At 38.7% G+C, this 22,450-nt stretch overlaps 2 protein-coding genes across 5 annotated transcripts in view; one reads left to right on the forward strand and one right to left on the reverse strand.

The window, feature by feature from the left end:
- The window catches only part of ARL13B (ADP ribosylation factor like GTPase 13B), a 74,350-nt gene that overhangs the window by 32,465 nt on the left and 19,435 nt on the right, over positions 1-22,450 (reverse strand). The gene's annotated exons all lie outside the window — the stretch shown is intronic.
- Positions 273-11,041, forward strand: STX19 (syntaxin 19). The gene is made up of 2 exons (XM_040980611.1): positions 273-518; positions 10,133-11,041. The coding sequence occupies exon 2, from the start codon at positions 10,146-10,148 to the stop codon at positions 11,028-11,030; it is 885 nt and encodes a 294-aa protein (XP_040836545.1). The 5' UTR covers positions 273-518; positions 10,133-10,145; the 3' UTR covers positions 11,031-11,041.

The raw sequence follows: 22,450 nt of genomic DNA on the forward strand, positions 1-22,450 counted from the left end.
AGTTTAACATGCAACTTCTTTTTTTATTTTTTTTTTCCTATTTGATTCTAAATTGTTCTGATGTCCAAAGAAAAGAAAATAACTTTATGCAAATACAAACCCACTTTTTGGAGTATTTTATATACATAGTGTAGGAGTGAATTTACAGAAGCTGTGCCAAATATTCTCTGTAGGCAATTTAACAAGGACTTCCTGTTACCAACTAACTCCATGAAAATGATCTTCCCTTCCTCTAAGAACAGGCGTCCAACAGGCAGAACCGGATTCTCCAGGTGTGAAGTAAGCAATCTACTCTCATTTTATATTAACAGAAAAAGTACAACTTTATCTCTAACGTATTTGACTTCTGTATTTGGCTTTCAATTAACTGTATAAAAACCAACCAGAAATTAGCCTGGGACTTGAAAGACAGGAATTTAATTTCATCAAAATATTACTTGAGATGATTTCAACGTGTCTCAAAAGCTGAACTCCATCATCGCAGGTGAGAAAAACAACAAAAGGAACCAGCAAGAAAGGTAAATAAATCACTCCTATTTTGTATTTTTTAATGTAAGATACCTTCTTACAAAAGTCTGTCTATATGGTGATATTTAAAAACTGCTCAACAGTCAAGAAAGTGACTTGCTTTATTCAGATTTGGACAGGGCTATTGGCAGCTGATAAATGCTACTGATACACTGAATTAAACGTAGAATAGTTAAAGCTAGACACCATAATAAAAAAAACAAAACCTTTGGATGAAATAATTTTTAAGGTTTTCAAAAAATAGGTTTTCATTTTGGAACCATTAGAAAGTCTGATCTTACAAAAACAACTCAAATTCTTTCATATACAGAGTAAAAATTAATCATGCTCTGCTTTCTTTAAACAATTCTTACATATTTAACTTTGAAAGCAGTCAGATGCCCAAATTTCACATGTATGCTTTACTTTTAAAATCTAGATAAATTTCTATATAGTTTTAATTAACTTCTTCACAATTCTTGATTCTTCTGAAATTGGAGAAAATCAGAAAAAATCTTGGTACAAAAGAAACATCTTAAAACGTCAACATACTCAGTTTTAACCAATTTTATTAAAAGTTACTTAAATTCACAATTTAACATAAGTATTTTTCAAGCTGTCAAATTAATGTAATGTTTAAGTCTGCATTATCTAAAGGAAACATGTGTAGATGAGTCTTATGCCTACAAAGTTAGCTTATAATTGTTACCATGTTAAAATCTAATAAAATCCAACTTCAGATCATTATAATAATGACTTTCCTAACTTTTTAACACTAAACAAAAGAAAAAAAGCATTTAACTACTATTAGAAAAATACCAGATTATTTAGAGAACATACATAATTTGCAAAAAAAAAATTAGTAAACACCATTATACCCTAATTAAATAACTAGAGAGGTGTCTATTCTAATAAGAATCTCTTCTTTTTAAACTATAGAAATACTGCAAAAATATCTTCACATACATAAACAAAAGATTTTTCTTTTATTTAAAAAATACGGTAACAAAGATATATTTCTCCAAACTCTTTTCTAAATGAATCTATATTAGGTATTTTTTTAAGTGAATCTATATTAAGTATAGAATGAAAGTTTAATTTTTTCAAAAAAAGCTATGTAACAATGAACATTTATCCTGGAACATATTTTAGAGCACAAGATAGTTTTTACACGTTTTTTTGTTTCCAGGAATTTTTACTGTACTACAATGGTGAATACTTACTTTGATTGACACAAATTTATTTACCTATTTCCCAGAAGGAACTGCCCAACTTTATTATAATATGTACCAATAAATATTCAAACTTCCTGTTTTTTAATCATGCTTAGCTCAAAGACAGATATTGCCAGAATTCACAACTACTCTGTAGAGCAGTAAAATAAACATGAAAAAAGATGATATATATTTGAATAGAATTTTTGCAATATTAAGAAAATTAATTTAAGGTACATAAAAATTGCCCAACACAATGATCTCATCAGCTTTATCTAACAGAAGTAGTTAGGTGATTTTGTTCATTATGAACTTCATGTTTTATGCCTATATAAATTCTGGCTCTTGTAACTCATACATTTTAATATGCTTATTTGTCTCACTTTGCCTAATATTCTAATTTATGAAGATAGAAGATCAGGAGGCTAACTCATTAACCGTTAGACATCCTTATAATCATGTGTACATAACTACTAGAAAATGCAATTAAATACATCATGAGAATGCATCTGAGTACCTGCTTTAAGTCAATTTCAGCAGGAATAAGCAAGGATTAGGGAAACATTTCAAATTACGTTAATTCTGCAAACACAATCTGCTATCACTTAGGCAAGATGCAGAGATATAGATTCCTCCCTCTTTCTTTAAATCTATACAAAGGCTGTTTATAATCATAAATATAAGAGGACAAATTTCAACACTATATAACATTTTAACCTAAGGAAAGGAAACTTCCCAAGTGCCAGAAATGACGAAGCAATGCACACACAGCCAGAACAAAGAGTGGGGCTAAAGTCGACTCTGTTATACTAACATAGGTAAGCACTTTGCCTTAGAGGTTGGTGTTTAGGGTCTGTGGCACATAGGGAACTAAAATCAAGTTTTTTTAAAGTAATAAACCAAGAAAAATGGAACATTATCTAGATACAAAGACAGAGAAAGCTGTGTCCAGAGAAGCAAGCTACTAAAGACAATTATCCCTATAATTACCTCTATACTGGAAAGAGAACGACTCTTTATCAGAGCTCTATATTAAATCATTGGTAGTAACTACTTTCACCAAACTTTCATTTGAGAAAAGTTTTTAGTTTGTTTTTGAGATATAGTTTTTTACTTAAAAGGCAGAATTACACAGAGACAGGGAAAGACGGAGCAAGAGAGATAGACCTTTCATCCACTTTCACTCCTTGAATGGTCTCAAGCTCTGGGGCTGGGAAAGGCCCAAGCCAGGAACTCCGCCTGCTCCTGCCACGTGGATGGCAGGAGTGCACATACTCAAGCCATCCTCTGCTGCTTTGAGCCACATCAGCAAGGAGTTAGGTTGGAAGCAGAGCAGCCTGCACTCAAACTCCAGCCCATATGGCATGGAATTTGGCGAGTACATCAGAAAACAGGAGCTCTATTTCTCTAATAAAATAAAAGGCAGATAGATTATGCCAGTGTTATATAATACACATTCTGGGGTATTTATTTTGTTTAACTTAATAAGGAGTGATATACTTTATAATATCCAACATATCTTATTATTTATTGTCTTAGGGCAAAGAACCTTGCCAACCCTTAACTTTCCCAAAAGGAAAATGAGAAAATTAATTAGTTAACCCAAAGGACTGATTTCAGATTCAAAGTCACCGCTGCTTTGGCCAAGAGCAGAGGATTACAACTCTCTGCCACTGGGTTTGGTTAGCTTGTAAGCGAATGATTTCAGATGTACAGTATTTATGCCCATTTCTACCTTCCTGTTGTGCTGACATTCACATTCACCAGCTGTCCACGTGACCAGCATGGAGACCAGAGTCCCCAGAAAGCTCATCATGCACATGAAACTAAATGTTAAACCTCTTAGGAAATGGCAAATCGAACTATTTCACAAATCCCAAAATCTTTCTAATTGATATTTCTTACAAATGAAAATTTTTACTAATTATAATCAAGTATAACTAATTACACATAGCATATTACTCACAAGCTAAATTGCTTAGCACAATTTAGAGATAAAAATATAACGAGAATAGAAACCGTAACATGCTGATGTAGTGCAACATTTGCTCCATTTTGCTTATTTCCCAGTTACATAAAAAAAGAATAAAAGAATAAAATACATTTTTAGAAGGCATGTCTCTCTCCGTGTGTGTAGATATATGTACGATTTCCTTATTTATATGAAAGGCAGAGCTACAGAGGTAGAAACAGAAATATTCCAACTGCTGGCTCACTCCAATAGAAAGAAAACAAGATGAAGCCAGGAGCCTGGGATTCTGGCTAGATCGCCCACAAAGGTGACAGGGCCTCAGCACTTGAGCCAACTTCTGCCGCTTTTCCAGTCATATTAATAGGGAGTTGTATCAAAAGTGGAACAGCTAAGATCAAAACAGCACTCACATAAGATGCCAGTGTGACAGGTGGTGACCTATCGTGCCTCACCATAACACTGGCCCCAATAACTATTGTCTTATATGGGTCCACTAACTTAATATTCAATTTGGCAGTACTTTTTATATTGCTTTCTTAGGCTCCCCTACATACACCTGTTTAAACTTTTATTATTTTTTTTTTCCATTGGAAAGGCAGATACTCAGAGAGAAGAGACAAAGATCTTCATCCACTGGTTCACTTCCCAAGTGGCTGCAATGACTGGAGCTTATCTAATACAAAGCCAGGAGCCAGGAGCTTCCTCCTGGTCGCCAACATGGGTGCAGGGTCCCAAAGCTTTGAGCTGTCCTTGATTGCTTTCCCAGGCAGCAGGCAGAGAGCTGGAAGAGAAGTGGAGCATCCAAGACACGAACGTATGCCAACATGGGATCCTGGCACATGCAAGGCAAGGACTTTAGTCACTAGGCTACCACTCTGGGCCCCTTAGGTTCCTTTTTATCTTTTTCTTTTCTTTTGCTTTTTATTGGAAAGGCAGACATACAGAGAAGAGGAAAGACAGAGAGGGATATCTTCCATCCAGTGATTTACTCTGCAAGCAGCAGCAACGGCCGGAGCTGAGTCAATTCAAAGCCAGGAGCCTAGAGACTCTTCTGAGTCTCCTTCATGAGTGCAGGGTCCGAAGACCCCAGGCTGTCCTCGACTATCTTCCCAGCAGAGGCTTTCCCAGGCCACAAGCAGGGAGTTGGATGAGAAGCAAGGTCACCAGGTTTAGAACCAGGTGCCCATATGGGATACTGGCAGGTGCAAGGCGAGGGCTCCAGCCGCTGGGCTACCGCGCCAGGCCCAACACTTAGGTTCCTTTTAACCAACCTTACTTTTGAAAGATTTAGTATGATACTATTTCTTCCCTCATTATCTTGAAAAATCAGCAACTTCAGTTAGTTCTGCTCCAAAGGATAAAAAGTTATTCCTTCTACACAAAATAGACTATTGAGAGTAAGATGATCAATGGAGAGGGGAAAGGTAGAGAGGTGGCAGCAGGGAACCCTTTCCAATTCACAAGTCTATTACATGTCTAAATTACCCTGATGGAACTTTTTGTTTTCATTTTTAGTATACAACATCAGTAATAAAGTAAGACTACGAGCTACTAGAATATTTAAAATATCTATACTCTAAGTACATTATCAACAGCTTGCTTTTAAAATGCTCAGCGTAACTACAAATTAAATTTTCTGAGCAAACTTTTAATACCTGTAAAGTGCTTTTTCTGTCAAAAACAGATTTCAAGGTCTTATCCCTTGTGATCAGGTTTCTTCCTAAACCACTTAACAAACCTAATTGCTTCATTTCAGGACTCGCCCTAGATAATTTCTTTATAGTACCTAACATCCCTGAAAAAGGTTTTATAGCAAACTAAAGAGTTCTTAAGTCCATTCTACCAGAATTCAAAACCTAACTAACTCATCATTAACACATTGGTTACAGTACTTAAACTAAAATCTTAATTTCATAATCTTTAAAAGAGAGATCATGATAGGGTAAACTCGTGGCTAAAATCCTCACTTTGCATGCACTGGGATTCTATATTGGTGCCAATTTGTGTCCTAGATGCTACACTTCCCTTCTAGCTCCCTGCTTGTGGCTTGGGAAGGCAGCGGGGCACCACCCAAAGCCTTGGGACCCTACACCTGCATGGGAGGCCTTAGAGGAAGCTCTTGTTTCCTGGATTCAGATTGGCTCAGCTTCGGCCATTACAGCCACTTGGGAAGTTAATCAGCAGATGGAAGATCTCTCTGTCTCTCCTTTTCTCCGTAAATTTGACTTTCCAATAAAATAAATAATAAAATCTTAAAAAAAAAATAAAGAGCGATCATGATATTCAGAGTTGGGAGAAGGGAGAAACAAATCGAAAAAAAGAAAATGATGAAGAAGAAAAAAAAAAAAGAGGAAAACCAGGAATTGGCAGGTCAGGTAGTACAGGGGTTTGACCTGCTGCTTGTGGTGCCAGCATCTCATATAGAAGTGCCGATTTGAGTCTTGGCTGCTCCACTTCAAACCCAGAAGATGATGGTCCAAGTATTTGGGCCCTGACATCCATCTGGAAGACCCAGATGAAGTTCCAGGGTCTTGCATTTGGATTTGTCCACACCTGGATGTTGTAGCCATGTGGTGAGCAAGCCAGCAGATGGAAGATCTGTCTCTGTTTCTCACCTTCTTTGTCACTTTACCGTTTAGCTAATTAAAGAAATAAAGTTTTAAAAAATGATGTAGAAAAAATTCAGAAGAAATACTTTTCTTGGAAGTCTTTCAAGAAACAACTGTGTCAATATCATTGATGGATTAAAATAATCAACTATTATTTCTTCTACTCCAAAATACATTCTGAGAATTGCAGTTTATCCTATCTTTTTAAGATGTATTTATTCAAAAAGCAAAATTAGAGAAAGGGAGGGGGAGAAGTATTACATTCACAAGCATATGGCCCATTCTCTACTGCCTTTCCAGACACATCAGTGGGGAGCTAGATCCAAAGTGGAGCAGCAAGGGATGCCACGTAGGATGCCAACAATGCAGGCAGTGCCTTAACCCATTATGCCACAGTGCTGGACACACATCCCTATGAACCACTTTCTGCATCCTGGTAAATATTCTTAGGCAGCAAGAAATACTAAAATGCATATATATGTATATGTATTTATATAAATCATGTCAAATATCCAATTTAGCTTGTCTTCCATTGTATCTAAACTATATGTATACATAAATGTAGATATTCATTTTAATTTATCTTCCATTGCATTTAAAAATAGCAACTCCTTACTGAGTCCGCTTTTTGATTCTTTTTTCTAGTTAGCGTCTTGATAATTTCCATCTACACTAGCATTCACTGCGGTGATATCTACCTCTGTACCCAGAATACACTCCCTGGGCTCTTTTATCTGCCTGCCTTCTCAATATGTAGGTCTCATCACTTCAGTATTTCCTTACAGAGGCTTTGTCTGATTGTTCTTTCAAATAATCCCATCATACCTCCCATTTCCCATCAGAATGTACATTCCTCAAGGATAGCTACTGCTGAGTATTTACTATGGCATTTAAAATCCCACATACACTACTATGCCTTGATAACTATTTGAAGAAAAAAATCCATTAAAACCAAAGAACAATTATCAGGGCATTGATTTAAAATTTTATTGAATGTAGGCATTATTGCTATAATATCTATTATCTAAGAACATCTCACTCAAACATTTACAGTGATGGCAAGTTTATCACCTCCCAAAGTGGCTCAGTTCATCTTGGAACATCTCTGGTTGGTGGAAAGGTCTTTATTAAACTGAATCAAACCTCCCTCCACAGGATTTCCCCCTGCTGCCCTTAGGAGTTACACTGAACAAGTCTAACCCCTACTGCATGTACACACATTTGCCTTTTAGAATACAGTTAAATGCATTCCCTGTATTTTCTCTACCAGAAGATCAGTAAATCCATTTCTTTCACTGATTAATCACATGGTATGCTTTTTGAATTCCATCTTTTGCATGCTAATTCAGAAATTTCGAATTTATTAATTTCTACCTCAAAATACTACGATCAAACTTAATAGTGTCCTCACTTTCCATTTTGCACTGAATAACGTAGTTAGTATAGCATATCTTAGTTTATGCAAATATCATACAATTATGCATAAAAGTATAACAATAATGATCCTGACAAAACCCATAATTAATACGTAATAGTCTTCATACATGTACTGCAAACACAAGGGTCTTCTATTTTGTACACGTAAAGATGTCTCCTGGGCCCGACACAATGGCCTGGTGGCTTAAGTCCTTTCCATGCATGAGCCGGGATCCCACATGGGTGCTGGTTCATGTGCCAGTTGCCCCACTTCCTTCCAGCTCCCTGCTTGCGGCCTAGGAAAGCAGTAGAGGACGACCTAAAACCTTGGGACCTTGCTACCATGTGAGAGACCTAGAAGAAGCTCCTGGTTCCTGGCATCAGATTAATTCAACTCTGGCCATTATGACTACTTGAGGAGTGAATTAGCAGATGTTTCCTAAATAACTTTTTTTAAAGATTTATTTATTTTTATGACAAAGTCAGATATACAGAGAGGAGGAGAGACAGAGAGGAAGATCTTCCGTCCGATGATTCACTCTTCAAGTGAGCACAATGGCCGGTGCTTTGCTGATCCAAAGCCAGGAGCCAGGAACTTCCTCCAGGTCTCCCACATAGGTGCAGAGTCCCAAGACTTTGGGCCATCCTTGACTGCTTTCGCAGGCCACAAGCAGGGAGCTGCATAGGAAGTAGAGCTGCTGGGATTAGAACCGGCACCCATATGGGATCCTGGCACGATCAGGCGAGGACTTTAGCCACTAAGCTATCAATCCTGTCTCCTACATAATTTGAATATTGTTTATCCATCCTATTAAATGTAACTTTGCTACTTTGAGTACGGTGTTCTCTGAAATTTTAGTTTTTGAAAACTATACCTTCTACCAATGTTAGTAAGTATGCCTTCACAACAATATCAACTCATCAATAAAAATATTAGTGTAGCAATATAAAACACCAAGTACTTTAGCATCCATCAGAGATCTTTTACTCTGATTGATTCTGTATGGGCCAATGGGTTCCTTACACTCCTACCTCCATTCTTACTCCTAAATCCATTTTTACTCCTAATTTCATTTCCTGCTTAGGTGCACCCTAGGAAGCTGCTGATGACAGCCCAAGTGATTGTGTTCACATGCACAGCCTAAATGACTCCCAAGGCCCTGGTCCTCATGTGGCCATCCCCAGATGATGGTGGGCTCTGAAGAACTGAACTACAGAAAGCAGACTCATTCTCTCTCTCGCCTCTTCCTCTCTTTTTCTGCTTGTCCCCTCTTCTGCCTCTACAATAAACAAAATAATATTCTAATCATGAAAGAGATTGCTAAGTTCTCTTCTAGAATCATGAATTAAATTGTGTATATTTAGCAAAATGAGCATATTTCTATCATTACAAAAACCAAATTAACCAAGATCAGTACCTCTGAAATAAAATAGTTTCGAGTCTAAAAATCAGTCTTATGGGATAATACTCTGCCAGCTATGCTTTCAGACCACAGATGGCCACCCCAAGAATCTGTTGAATCTATCTGGACAATAAGAGGCTGGACTCTATGCATGATACATGCTTGCAATGAAAGAATCATGACTTGATTTGAATTGTAACACTGCAACAAGGTGGAGGAATACACCATGGGGGAGGGTACAGGTAGGGGTGAGGTGAACCCCAGAGCCTATGAAACTGTATCATAAAATAAAATTAAAAAAAAAATCAGTCCTAAAAATTGAAGGCATGGTCAAAAACACCCTTTATCATGGGTAGGTGCTTGGCATAACAATTAACATACTTCTCAAAATGCCTTCATCTCTTATCAAAGTATCTGGTTTGAGTTCTTTGCTTCTAATTCAGCTTCCTGCAAAGGTGCACCCTGGAAAATAACAGATGATATAGTTCAAGCACTTGGGTCCCTGCCACTTACATGAGAGACCAAGATTAAGCTTCGGGACCCTAGCTTCAGCATGACCCAACCCTGGCTGTTATCAGCATTTACAAATAAACCATAATAAGATCTCTTTTTCTGCTGTCTACTTTTCCTCTGCATTTCAAATAAAACATGACCTTCCCCCCACAAAAAAAAATCCTTTATCAAGAAACTGCCATGAGAAAGACCACAACCACAATATTGAAGAACTAACTTTTTGGCAATTACATCTCTAGCATTGGTGTCTTACCCAATGCACTCAACTAAATAACACTCATGTAACCCTACTATCCAAAGTAATTTACAGATTATATTACATAATTTTTCCTATTTCAGCAATCTTTATGAGAAATTTTTATCAATGTTTCTAACTTTTAACCTCCTAATTGAAAAATACACAATCTTTGTGCTGCAAGATAGCTATATCAAGCCGTACGCTACCAGGAAAAATATCAAATTACTCTTTGTTCAGCACCACCACTTTTTGTTTCTTAGGGGGAAAGGAAAGATGAAAGATCGACTCCAAGAGCTAAAGCAGAGAACAAAAGAAATTGAACTTTCTAAAGAGAATCATGTGCCAACAGCAGAAGCAGAGGAACAAGGAGTATTTCCGCAGCAAGCTGTTATTTATGAAAGAGAGCCTATAGCTGAGAGACAACTACACGAGATCCAAAAACTACAAGAAAGTATTAACGATTTAACAGATGATGTTCAAAAATTTGGACAGCAACAGAAAAGTCTTGTGGCTTCAATGAGGAGGTTTAGTCTACTTAAGAGAGAGTCTAGCATCACAAAAGAGATAAAAATGCAAGCAGAACACATTAACAGGGGCTTGGATGCTTTAGTTAAAGAAGTCAGGAAGTCAGAGGCTGAAAACGGTCCATCCTCTGTGGTCACAAGGATACTTCAATCTCAGCATGCTGCAATGTTCCGCCATTTTCAACAAACCATGCTTGTATACAATGACACAATAACAGCAAAGCAAGAGAAGTGCAAGACATTTATTTTCCGTCAGCTTGAAGTTGCTGGAAAGGAGGTGCCTGAAGAAGAAGTTAATGACATGCTTCAACAAGGCAAATGGGAAGTTTTTAGTGAAAGCATACTTACTGAAATCAATATAACTAAAGCCCAACTCTCAGAGATTGAACAGAGACATAAGGAACTTGTTAATTTGGAGAACCAAATAAAGGACTTAAGGGATCTTTTCATTCAGATATCTCTTTTAGTAGAAGAACAAGGAGAAAGCATCAATAATATTGAAATGATGGTGAACAGTACAAAAGAATATGTTAGCAACACTAGAGATAAATTTGGACTAGCTGTAAAATACAAAAAAAGAAATCCTTGCAGGATATTTTGTTGTTGGTGCTGTCCATGCTGTAACTCAAAATAAAGGAACTATTTCACTTTGCATCCCAGTTTTTGGGGAAAGGAAACTTTTTTCTTCATTTCACAGAGCCATTCATAAACTGCTCATCATTATTATGCTGTAGCTCTTCAACCTTTACCCACTCGAAATGCAGAAAACTTGCAAAATTTATTCTTTTGAGAATATTTAGGCAGTTGACAGTTAAATTAAAGAAGACCTCAAAGGGTGCTATAATTTGTTAAAAAAAAAAAAAAAAAGTCAAGCAATGTAGAACCTGCATCAAATCTTTTATCCTCAAGCAGATAAAATCTCAGTGGTCAACAGATACTGGTAAAACACAAATTGAATCAGTAACTAGAACCTAAATCTAGCTTAAGGCCTAAAAAGGTGAGTAAAGGCACCACTTGCTAGGGTTTTAAATGTTTATTTTGTTTACTTAAAAGACAATGTAAATAAGAGAAAGGAGGGGGAACTGAGAGAGAGAGAGAGAGAGAGAGGGAGAGAGAGAGATGGGTTGAAAAAGATCAGCCATCGCTGTTCATTCCCTAAACTGCCATCATGGGCAAGGATAGGCCAGGCCAAAGCCAGCAGCCAGGAGTAACACTCCAGTCTCCCACATGAGTGATGGGGTCCAAGTACCCGCACCCAATTCCACTGTCTAGCCTCATTAGCAAATAGCTGGACTGGAATCAGGGCAGTTAATACTCAAACCAGTGCCAACCCTAGGCATCATTTGAATGTGAATTTATATAGGATACTGTATTCTAGAGCACAGGGCCTGACTGTGCTCTATAAACGCACTGTAGAGTCAACCATATCCTGTTTTGCCACAATTTTGTTATGATACTAGACCCTAACTATAAGTTAGGGACAAGCTTGAACTCACAAAGGGGAGATTTTGGAATTCATATTTTACTGGAGAAAAACCGAAAAATGTAAACATTAGATAATGTTAAGTTCTGGATGGAGACTTAAAAATAAAGATGAAATAGAGACTATGAGAAGGGATTTTTATGTTGGGTACTCAGCAATGGTCACATCAAAGGAATTATGAGTATTTGGTGAAGACCCGAATGATAAAGACAAGGGATGATATATCACAGGCATGAGACAAAAATTAGTACAAAGACCACATGAAAGCTGAGACAGACTCTGCAGAAATGAAAATCATAGTAGAGATGCGGCATATCGGGAGCAAAACAATGAGGTAAGAGACAATGTTAAGTTCAACAACAGTTAGACTTAAGGCTGTGTAAGTGGTGAAATTAAGTCTGAAGTCCACGGCAAGCATAACACAAAGGTCTCAGACCTTCAGGTTGGAGGATAACATCATAACCTACACCAGGCTAAAATCGCTTTGCCTGCTTTGGATACCTAAATCACAGGTATAGAAAATAAAAAAGTTAATGCAGTGGTAAAGGGTTAATATGTGATGAAAGCTAAAATGGCAGGGAGATGGTTATAGGGGTGTAGCAGTTACTAATGCTCCAATAATTCTATAGTAAAAGTATGAAGTTACTATTATCATAATTATATTAATAAGAATAATTAAGCACTCAAGGTCAACTAACCTGTTCCAGGTCACAGAAACTGCACAAGGAATAGAAACTGGAACTCCCTCAGCCTCATTGCAGAAACAGTTCTTACATACTACCGCAGTAATACTAAAATTAGATTAACATGTATTAATCTTAAGAGGTAGATTCTGCAAGATGCTTAGCAGTTGGTGATACCATTTACTGAAACTGAAAAAGACAGATCCATGTGTCAGGATTAATGGTGAGAAAGGAGTCAAGCACTCATTTTAGCCAAGAGAATCTGAAATAACTAGAAGACATACATGTATGCATTTCTACATTAGCTATAGTAGTTAGGCGTTCTTGGGATGTTAGGACAAGAAATATGGGCTTGGTAGATCTGAATTAATAAATGCTATGTAAATGCTGGGTGAGTTTTAGGATGATAACCAGAAAAGATATGTGGATGAATAAATGGCAAGTATAATAAAGTAATCTAAAAGTTAGGCTTAAAGCAGAACAATAAGTAAAAGAGAAAGAATGGAAAGAAAGAAAGGTAGAAAACCAAAAACATTATACTTAAATGCAATCGTTTTTAAGAAAAAAAAAAACTGGAGGGCACCAAAAACAGTGACAATGGATTTGACAACATAGAAACAACAGCAGACTCCAACAAGAGCAGTTTGAAAGAATTTTAAGTAGGAAAACACAAGTAGAACATGTTAAGAGTCACATAAAGAAATACAGCAGCCACTACAGATAGTTCTTTGAAACAGTTTGAATAGAACACCATAAAGAAGAATCCATAACTTTTTAAGAAGTATATGAATTTAATATATATCAAAAACTTAAAAATAAGAAATTTAAGAACACATTCTGCCAGTGAGAATGAACTTACTGTAAGAGACTCCTGATATAAGAAATGGAATGAGGTTAGTGCGCTAAGCTACCACTTGGGAGGCCTACATCCTGTGTCAGTCTGAGATGATGGAGTCATGCCTCCACTTCTGATCCAGCTTTCTGATAGCACATCTGGAAAGCCTTCTGCTTCCAGTAAATGAAACTACACATTTTTCCCTTTCTAGATTTATTCATATATTTAAAGTCAGATTATTCACAGAGAATGAGATCATCCAACTGCTGGTTCATTCCCCAGATGGAGGCAATGGCCAGAGTTAAGCCAGGCCAAACCCACAAGCCAGGAGCTGCATCCGACACTCCCCCACGGATAGCAGAAGTCCAAACAATTGAGCCATTTTCTACTGCTTTCCACACCATCAGAAGTGGAACAGCCAGGACATAAAGTGGTATCCATATATGATGCCAGCATCACAGGGGCAGGACAAATGAGAACCTTGTGTGACTTTCACCTTAAAGAAACATGAGTAAAGAATCTATTAACCGAGAGCACAACAGAATGAAAAGAGATGGGGAAAGAGCAGTCATTTGGGGAGAAAAGTAAGAAATACTATGAGAATGGTAATGGATAACAAGTTGGTCAACAAGGCCTACTTGAAACAGGTAGACCTGTAAACAATAAGGTGAGTCTGTGGCCTTGGGTTTTCAGCCAATGTTTGCTGCTTGGATGGTGGCACAGTGGCTTCTCAAGGCATGTACAGTGGAAGGAAAAATGGAGCAGGAAAATCTGGACAACTTTGAAGGATTAGATTCATATATGCAAAACATATCATAAACACGCTGAAATTTAATTTTAAAAATATAAAGAGCCTTTTACTGTTGTCTAATACCACTGGTGAAAAATATGTTTTACTTATTTTTCATTTTCAAACATTTAAGGAATATTAAAAAATAACTATCTCCACAACTAACTAGACATTTCTCACTCCCAAACACTTCACTAATTTGAGCCAATAATCATACAAGTTATCCACAGACAATCCTGGCAGCATAACACTCCAGTTTCTCTGTTAAAAGACTTTCTCTGTTAATTCTCTAGTCATAGCTCTTAATATGAAAGAAATGGCTCCATACAGGTATAGTTTTATTTTGAACATCCATTTGTGAAGTTTTGTAAAATTCACTCAAAAGTTAACAATACAACTGTACAGAAACAGGGACAGTATCTAATCAGAAAGTGATATCATTCCAATAGTTCAAATGTGCCAACATAACTAGAATTATTATTGTCCTGGGAGGAAATCTTAACCTGTGCAGTTGCCAGTTATTCTGGTTTATTCAGGAGATTCAACTGTAAGAAGGAGAGGAATTATTACGTAGGCCAACTTTCAAGACGACACTAGGGAGGGGAGCTACAGAAAAACCCTATGCCTTGCTATAATGTTAATGTAGGCTACTGAAAGCATAAATAGGTTAAAACTTCCTAGCCCAACTTATTTATTAGGCAACTGACAATGTCTTATGCTTGCTTTATTATATAATTATTAATTATTATTTATGCCTTCTACTGTATCACTCCCCAAATGCCCATGACAACCAATGCAGAGGAAATCCGAAGAGAGAGGAACCTAATTCCTGTCACCCGCATGGATGGCGGCAATCAATTACGTGAGGCATCACTCGCTGTCTTTCAGGAGGCTGTGAATGGAACCCAGGGGCTCTGGTATAGGACACAGGTCCCCTAGGTTAAACGCATGTTCTGCCTTCTATTACTAATGAAATACTTCTATGATGAACACTGAGTTTACAACAGGGGACCACTCTTAGCTTTAGTGCTATTTATACTACTGCAAAAGTAATTTATTCTCTCTCCTAGAAAGGCATTCTTTATCAAGACTAGTTGAAACTTTTTAATTTTTTCAATTAAGATATGTTTGTTTACTTAAACATCATTTTTTTTAAATTACAGAATTATTCACCTACATATAAGCAAACCATAAAATGTGTAATAAAATTAGTAATAGAACTGAAGATTTATATGGACAAATGGTATACTGAGTTCATCACAAGCCCAGAACACAACCTTGTCACCATTCAAAAGGGAAGGGGTAGCAATAATCACAATATGGTTCCTCTAATCTGTCTACATTATTCCCAAACCAAAAGAACACCTCAAAACAGAGAGAAACTTATTTTGTCAACTCATTCACTTTTCTCTTCCTCAAGCAGTACCTTACGTTTTTTTTTTATCAAATCTTCATTCTTACCAAAGATTCCAGTCATATACTGATCAACGCCATAAAGATTTGCAATCTTTCCACTCATCTTGAGCCTCATCAGAGACACTTGTGAACACCATCCAAGTCAAGAACAGTGTGCCTTATCCCTACAAGATGTGTGTGGCGTCTGCTCTTACGCCAATGCATTTCCAATCCTTGACACAGCACACAGAAATTGGGTGTATCAGACAGCAGTGGTTCTTATCTAAAGGTGTCTGAGCCAGGTCATGCTTTCCCAACATCTCCCACATGGGTGGCAGGGACTCAAAACACTTGGGCTATCTGCCACTGCTCTCCCAGGCAAAGCTCCTAGGACTTGATCCAGCACTCCAATGTGGGATGCCAGAATCACAGGCAGTGGCTTAATCCAATGCACCATTATGACAGCCCCTAAAATGTCCATGTATTTAGGCTGAGCAACGGAAAGATATCTTCCAAAGAGTAGTTCACTCTCTACATGCGCATAAGGGCCAGTGGTTGTTCAAGCCTGAGTCAGGAGCCAGAAACTATACCTGGGTCTCCCACGTGGGTGGTATGGACTCAGTACTTGAGCCATCCTCTGCTGCCTCCCGGATACAATAGCAGGAATTTGGACGAGAAGCAGTGGCAGAGGCAGAACTTCACCCTAGGCACTCCAAAATGGGATGCAGGTGCATGAAGCAAAGGTGCCAAAATGCTCCTTGTTTTATTAGCTTTAGAATTAACTTCTGGCAGTTAATATAGCATTTGTTAATATCATAACATTTTATTTAAAATCATGTAATACAAGTAGTAAAAAAACTGAAAAATTACTGTTTGGGAGAACAGATGGAATGTTGTACCTGGATTCTAAGGGCCGTTGTAAATTTCTTTTCTTTTTCTCTCTTTTTTTTTTCATTTCTTTTTTTTTTTTTTTACATTTTATTATTATTGCTATCATTTTATGATACAGTTCCATATTTCCTTATCCCCTCCCAAATTCCCTCCTCCCCACCTAGTTCCTCCTTATCATTACTAACATAGTTCTTCATACTCAGTCATATGTCCATCATTGCGGGCATGGACAACAGCAGAGAGTCCAGAATCCTATTATCAAGATATAGTAAACAGCTTCATTGTAAGTCCATCTTTGTCTGAAATAGAAATGCATACCACACTGCATCCTCAGATCTGGATGTTAGTCTCCATTTCACAACTACTGTACATCCCCTCAAATGAAAAGTCATGATACAAAATCAACAATAGAAAGGAAAATAGAAATTTACAATGCGATGAAGTTAAATGACATGTTACTAATATGACAGTCTCCATTACACAGCTACCATACATTCCCTTAAATGAAGAGCCCCAAAACAAACTCAACATCCAGGAGAAAAAAGAAATTAACAACACCAAGAAGTTAAACAACATGCTATTAAATGACTAACATGTAGCTAAAGAAATGAAAACTAAGAACCTTCTTGAAGAAAATGATGCCACTGCATGATCTACGAGTCATTGAAGAATTTAATAAGAAAGTGTTTTGAAGAGATGAAACCAAGAGAAAACAAAACTCATGTGATATAGTTTCCACTGATCTTTGTTGAAATGTGTCTCCTACAGACAATAAACAGATGGGTTTTGTTTTTTAATCCAGTCTACTAATCTATGACGTTTGATTGAGTTTAAGCCCTTAAATTCAGAGTTAATATGTATGGGTGGTACTTTGGTCCTGTCATTTTAGGAATGGGTTGTTCTTTGGTTTAGTCTTCTGTTGTCATTTTACTGGGATGTTCTTCCTGTTTGCCTTTGGTTTTGGTAGGTGCTATTCCTCTTTGTCAAGAGAACATCTTGAAGTATCAATTGTAGGGCAGGTTTGAAAGAGGCAAATTCTTTTAGCTTTGCTTTACTCTGGAAGAATTTTATTTCATTTTCAAAAACGAAAGAAAGCTTTGTAGGGTATGTTATCCTGGGCCCACATTTTTTTTCTTTTAGAATCTGGAATATGGGGCCCGGCGCGATGGAGCAGTGGTTAAGGTCCTCGCCTTGCATGCCCGGGATCCCATATGGGCGCCAGTTCTAATCCCAGTGGCCCTGCTTTCCCTCCAGCTCCCTGCCTGTGGCCCGGGAAAGCAGTCGAGGATGGCCCAAAGCTTTGGGACCCTGCACCCGTGTGGGAGACCCAGAAGAAGTTCCTGGATCCTGGCTTTGGATCGGCATAGCATTGGCCATTGTGCTCACTTGGGGAGTGAATCATCGGACGGAAGATCTTCTTCTCTGTCTCTCCTCTCTGTATATCTGACTTTATAATAAAAATAAAATAAATCTTTAAAAAAAAAGAATCTGGAATATGTCACTCCATTCTTGCCTGAGTTTCCGGGGAGAGATCTCCTGTGAGTTTAACTGGCATTCCTTTATATGTCAATTGATTATTTTCATGTGCACATTTAAGGATCTTTTCCTTATGTTCAATTGAAGAGAGTTTGATGATCATGTGTCGTGGTGAAGATCACTTTTGATCAAGCCTGTGGGGAGTTCTGTGAGCCTCCTGGATCTTGTTTCCCAATTCTTTCTCCAGATTAGGGAAATTTTCCTTGATTATTTCATTAAATACATTTGCAAACTCAGCTTCTCTTTCTGTACCTTCCGGGACTCCCATAACTCTTATATTTGGCCTTTTAATAGTGTCTTTCAGTTCTTGAACACTTTTTTTGGCCTGATCCAGCTCTGCCTCCAGCTTTTTGTTTGCTTCCCCATGGTGAAAGGAGATACCTTGCAATTCTGAGATTCTTTCTTCTGCTTGCTTCATTCTATTTTGGAGACTCTCCACTGTACTTTTAAATTGTTCTACTGTGTTCTTAATTTCTGATATACCAGCCTTGATATGCTTTACTGCTTCCTTAAATTCTTTGAACTCTTGCATGAGCTTCTCATTTTTGACCAGAATCTTTAAAATGAGTCTTATGCATTCTGTGTCCCCCATTTTCCTGATGTCTTCCTCAGTTAACTCTCAGGTTTGCAAAGGTTATTGCTCCTTTGCAGGGGAGTTTTTGGTAATATTCATTGTGCCTTTTTCTCTTCTTTTAATCTTGGTCATTGTACTTTTAGTTAGCAGAGTCTTCTTCTTGGGTCAGGTTTCTAAGCTGTGTCACCCACAGGTCTACAATGCGATTTTACTTATTGTAACTGGTACACAACTTTTTGCTTGCAGCCACTTGTGCCACAACCTCCAGCAAGTTCCAGGTCTGGGTTCTTATGTCAGATTTCTACCGTGGTCTCCACAGCCCCAGCTCTTGGCTCACCACTCTCCACCTCCTGTGATACCATGCTGAAGCTGCACCGTTGTCTCTGCGACCTTTCTCCCACTTCCGGTTGGAGCAGGTCCCAGAACTAAAGAGACACCAGGTGTCCTATCTAGTTAGGTTGTTGGTGGCACTGATCTTGTAGGAACCTGTTGGACGTTAGGTCTGGGTGCCACACGGCCCTATTTTGACCCGTACAATGCCACAGTCAGTATTATATTCCTGCAGGACCTCAGCGAGTTCTCACGAGGTCAGCACATGCACAGTTCACTGTTGTCCCCTGCAGTCCCAAAGCTATTACCACAGTGTACAAAATGGTGCCTGATGTACCACCAATACAGTTCTTGATCTGCTGAACATCAGATCTGAGGGCTACCCAGACATGCCCCAGGTAGAACCCGTAGAATGCCACATTGCTGCAGTTCACTGAGTAAGAAATGAGCTCACTCCCAGCTCAGCACATGCTCAGTCCTTTTCCTTGCCCTTTCCTTCTTACGCAAAATGGCGCCCAATTCAGCTCTAAGGGACTGACTGGGCTATGCAATCCACTCTGTTCTCACACTGCCTGTCTGAAATTTGCTGCTCTGCTCCTGGTCAAATCAAACAGATCAGCAGGACAGACAGTTCTTTGTCTGGATTCACCTCCCAAGCTCCCAGTGAAAGTCCCTTCCCACCAGGTTGCTAGTGGAGTTCCAGCTGCTGGTGGAGTTCAGATCGCCGTGTTGGAGTATCAGTCACTGCAACACCACACTGCTGTGCCCGCTGCTTTCCTATGTCTGTCAGTCTCCAGGTACCCCTCTGCTGTTGTTCTGTCCTTTCCTATTTCCTCAGATATGTCCTCTTTGCTTTATCCTGATTAAATGTTTCTCAGTCCATTTAATCATGTCCTTACCCTATTCTGGCATCTTGATTCTCCGTAAATTTGTTTTCTATCCTAACAAGTCATTCTGCTTTTTAAAAACATATTAGCTAAATGCTTCTCCTCTAAAAACAGTAGTTGTAAAACATTATAATTCTGTATTTGTGCTCAGCTCTAAATAGTAATATGAACCAGAAAGGTTACTAAATATATCAACAACCCATTTGAATAAAAAGTAATTTGCAAAATTAATGCTGTGCAAATGTCTCCTCTGCTATCACGTTAACCTGTTCATGTAGAAACTTAATTTTCCTTCATATTACGTACAGATACTAACTTTAGTTTATCCTTCTTATTTATTTATTAAAAGACAGGGTTAGGGCCCCGCGCGGTGGCACAAGTGGTTAAGGTCCTCACCTTGCACGCCCAGGATCCCATATGGGCGCCGGTTCTATCCCAGCAGCCCGGCTTCCCATCCAGCTCCCTGCCTGTGGCCCGGGAAAGCAGTCGAGGACGGCCCAAAGCTTTGGGACCCTGCACCCGCGTGGGAGACCCGGAAGAGGCTCCTGGCTTTGGATCGGCATAGCATCGACGGTTGTTGCGCTCACTTGGGGAGTGAATCATCGGACGGAAGATCTCCTCTCTGTCTCTCCTCTCTGTATATCTGCCTTTCCAATAAACAAAATAATAAAAATAAATCTTTAAAAAAAAAAAAAAAGACAGGGTTAGACAGAGAGAATGTGGGCTTATCCTTGGCTAACCTGCCCTGAGTGTGCCAAATGAATCCAAACACCAGGAACTTCACTTGGGCCGACCACATGAGTGGCAGTGGCCCAAGTATTTGGCCTCTTTTTTGGTGCTTCCCTAGGTTCACTAACAGATAGCTGGACTGCAAGTGGAGCAGCCAGGACTCAATCTGGTGCCCATATTGCCAGATCCCATACCTTTTAGCAATAGCTTTCAGCAGCGTGCCTTACTAAAATATCTCACAAAATTGGCTGCCTCGGATTTGCCAGAAACAAATTTCTTGGTCTGAATTTGTACTGCAAAAGTTTTTAGCGATACTGGCCTGGCAGAGGTATATCGGGGTGATAAGATGTCCTCATCTTGCATCTTGAAGCGCATCCTGATCCTGGCTCTTAGCATGCCTGAACATGATGCTGAAATGGTCAAATTTTATTCCATCCTTACACAAGTCGTTGCCTGTAACCTGCATGTCTTTGTGAAGACTGTAACTTCTTCAGATTTAAGTGTTTTGCAGTCATTTTGCGCAAACGGATATTGGTGGAGTAAGCTTATGACCTTCAGCCCAAATCTACACTGTTGTATTTATATTGGTACTACTTGCCTTATTCTGTTAGGAAAGGAACTCTCTTGGAGACTACTGCCCAGTTAGTCTTGATGCATCTTGAATACAAGATGATAATGTAATTTCAGATTTCTTCAGGAAACAGCACATCCCTGAATATCTCAACATCCCTTAAGCTATAGAACGAACCCTCAGGGCCAGCACAGTAGCTTATCATGCCAATCCTCCTCCTGCAATGCAGCATCCTAATAGGAAATGGTTTGAGTTATGGCTGCCCTACCTCCAACCCAGCAGAGAATGGCTCACGTCCTTATGCTCCTGACCCACATGAGAAGCCTGGAAGAAACTTCTGGTTCCCAGATCAGGATTAACCCAATTCTGGTGGTTGCAACCAGTTGGAGAGTGATCCAGAAGATGGAAGATTCACTGTCTCTCCCATTGTTTCTCTCTACATATAGAACTGTAATTTTCAAGTAAAAAACAAATCTTTAAAAACAGATGCTATAGGGCCCGGTGGCGTGGCCTAATGGCTAAAGTCCTCGCCTTAACACGCCTGGGATCCCATATGGGCGCCAGTTCTAATCCTGGCAGCTCTGCTGCCCATCCAGCTCCCTACTTGTGGCCTGCGAAAGCAGTCGAGGATGGCCCAAAGCTTTGGGACCCTGCACCCGTGTGGGAGACCTGGAAGAAGTTCCTGGATCCTGGCTTTGGATCGGCATAGCATCGGCCATTGTGCTCACTTGGGGAGTGAATCATCGGACAGAAGATCTTCCTCTCTGTGTCTCCTCCTCTTTGTATATCTGACTTTCCAATGAAAAAATAAATCTTTAAAAAAAAAAAGAACAGATGCTATAAATTTAAAACATTAAATAAAACACAAAAACAGAATGGATCTCGTGTAACTAGTGCCTAGCTACATACACTAAAGCCCAAGCTTCCCATTACAGTTCTCACAGGAGCCCCTCAATTCATGAACTTATGGAATGCTTTGAATGACTGATACCTGCAAAGGATCTCAGAAGTTCGTTAGGTAGCAAGTGAGCTCTTTCAGGCATGTCAGCGGAGCACGTGCTATTGTTAGAATTCCACTTAGTGAAGATGAGGCCAGAGTCTACATAGTCTATGATCTCTTTAAAACTCTTGCATGAACATCATCGCATAAGTAGGAAGAGCTAATGAAATGTTCATATTTGGTGATTTGGTTGCAGTTTCTGGTGTTTGTGATGTCCTCAGTACAAAAATTATCTCCAGAGAAATATATCACCGTATATCATAAGACCAATACTTGAAAAACATACTTCCTAAAAATAAAAATGAACATAAAAATTGCTGCATCCTCAGACAGGCTGGTCTCTCAAACCA

Source organism: Ochotona curzoniae, unplaced genomic scaffold (genome assembly GCF_017591425.1).
Source record: "Ochotona curzoniae isolate NIBS_2020 unplaced genomic scaffold, NIBS_Ocur_1.0 contig_3498, whole genome shotgun sequence".
Lineage (NCBI taxonomy): Eukaryota > Metazoa > Chordata > Mammalia > Lagomorpha > Ochotonidae > Ochotona > Ochotona curzoniae.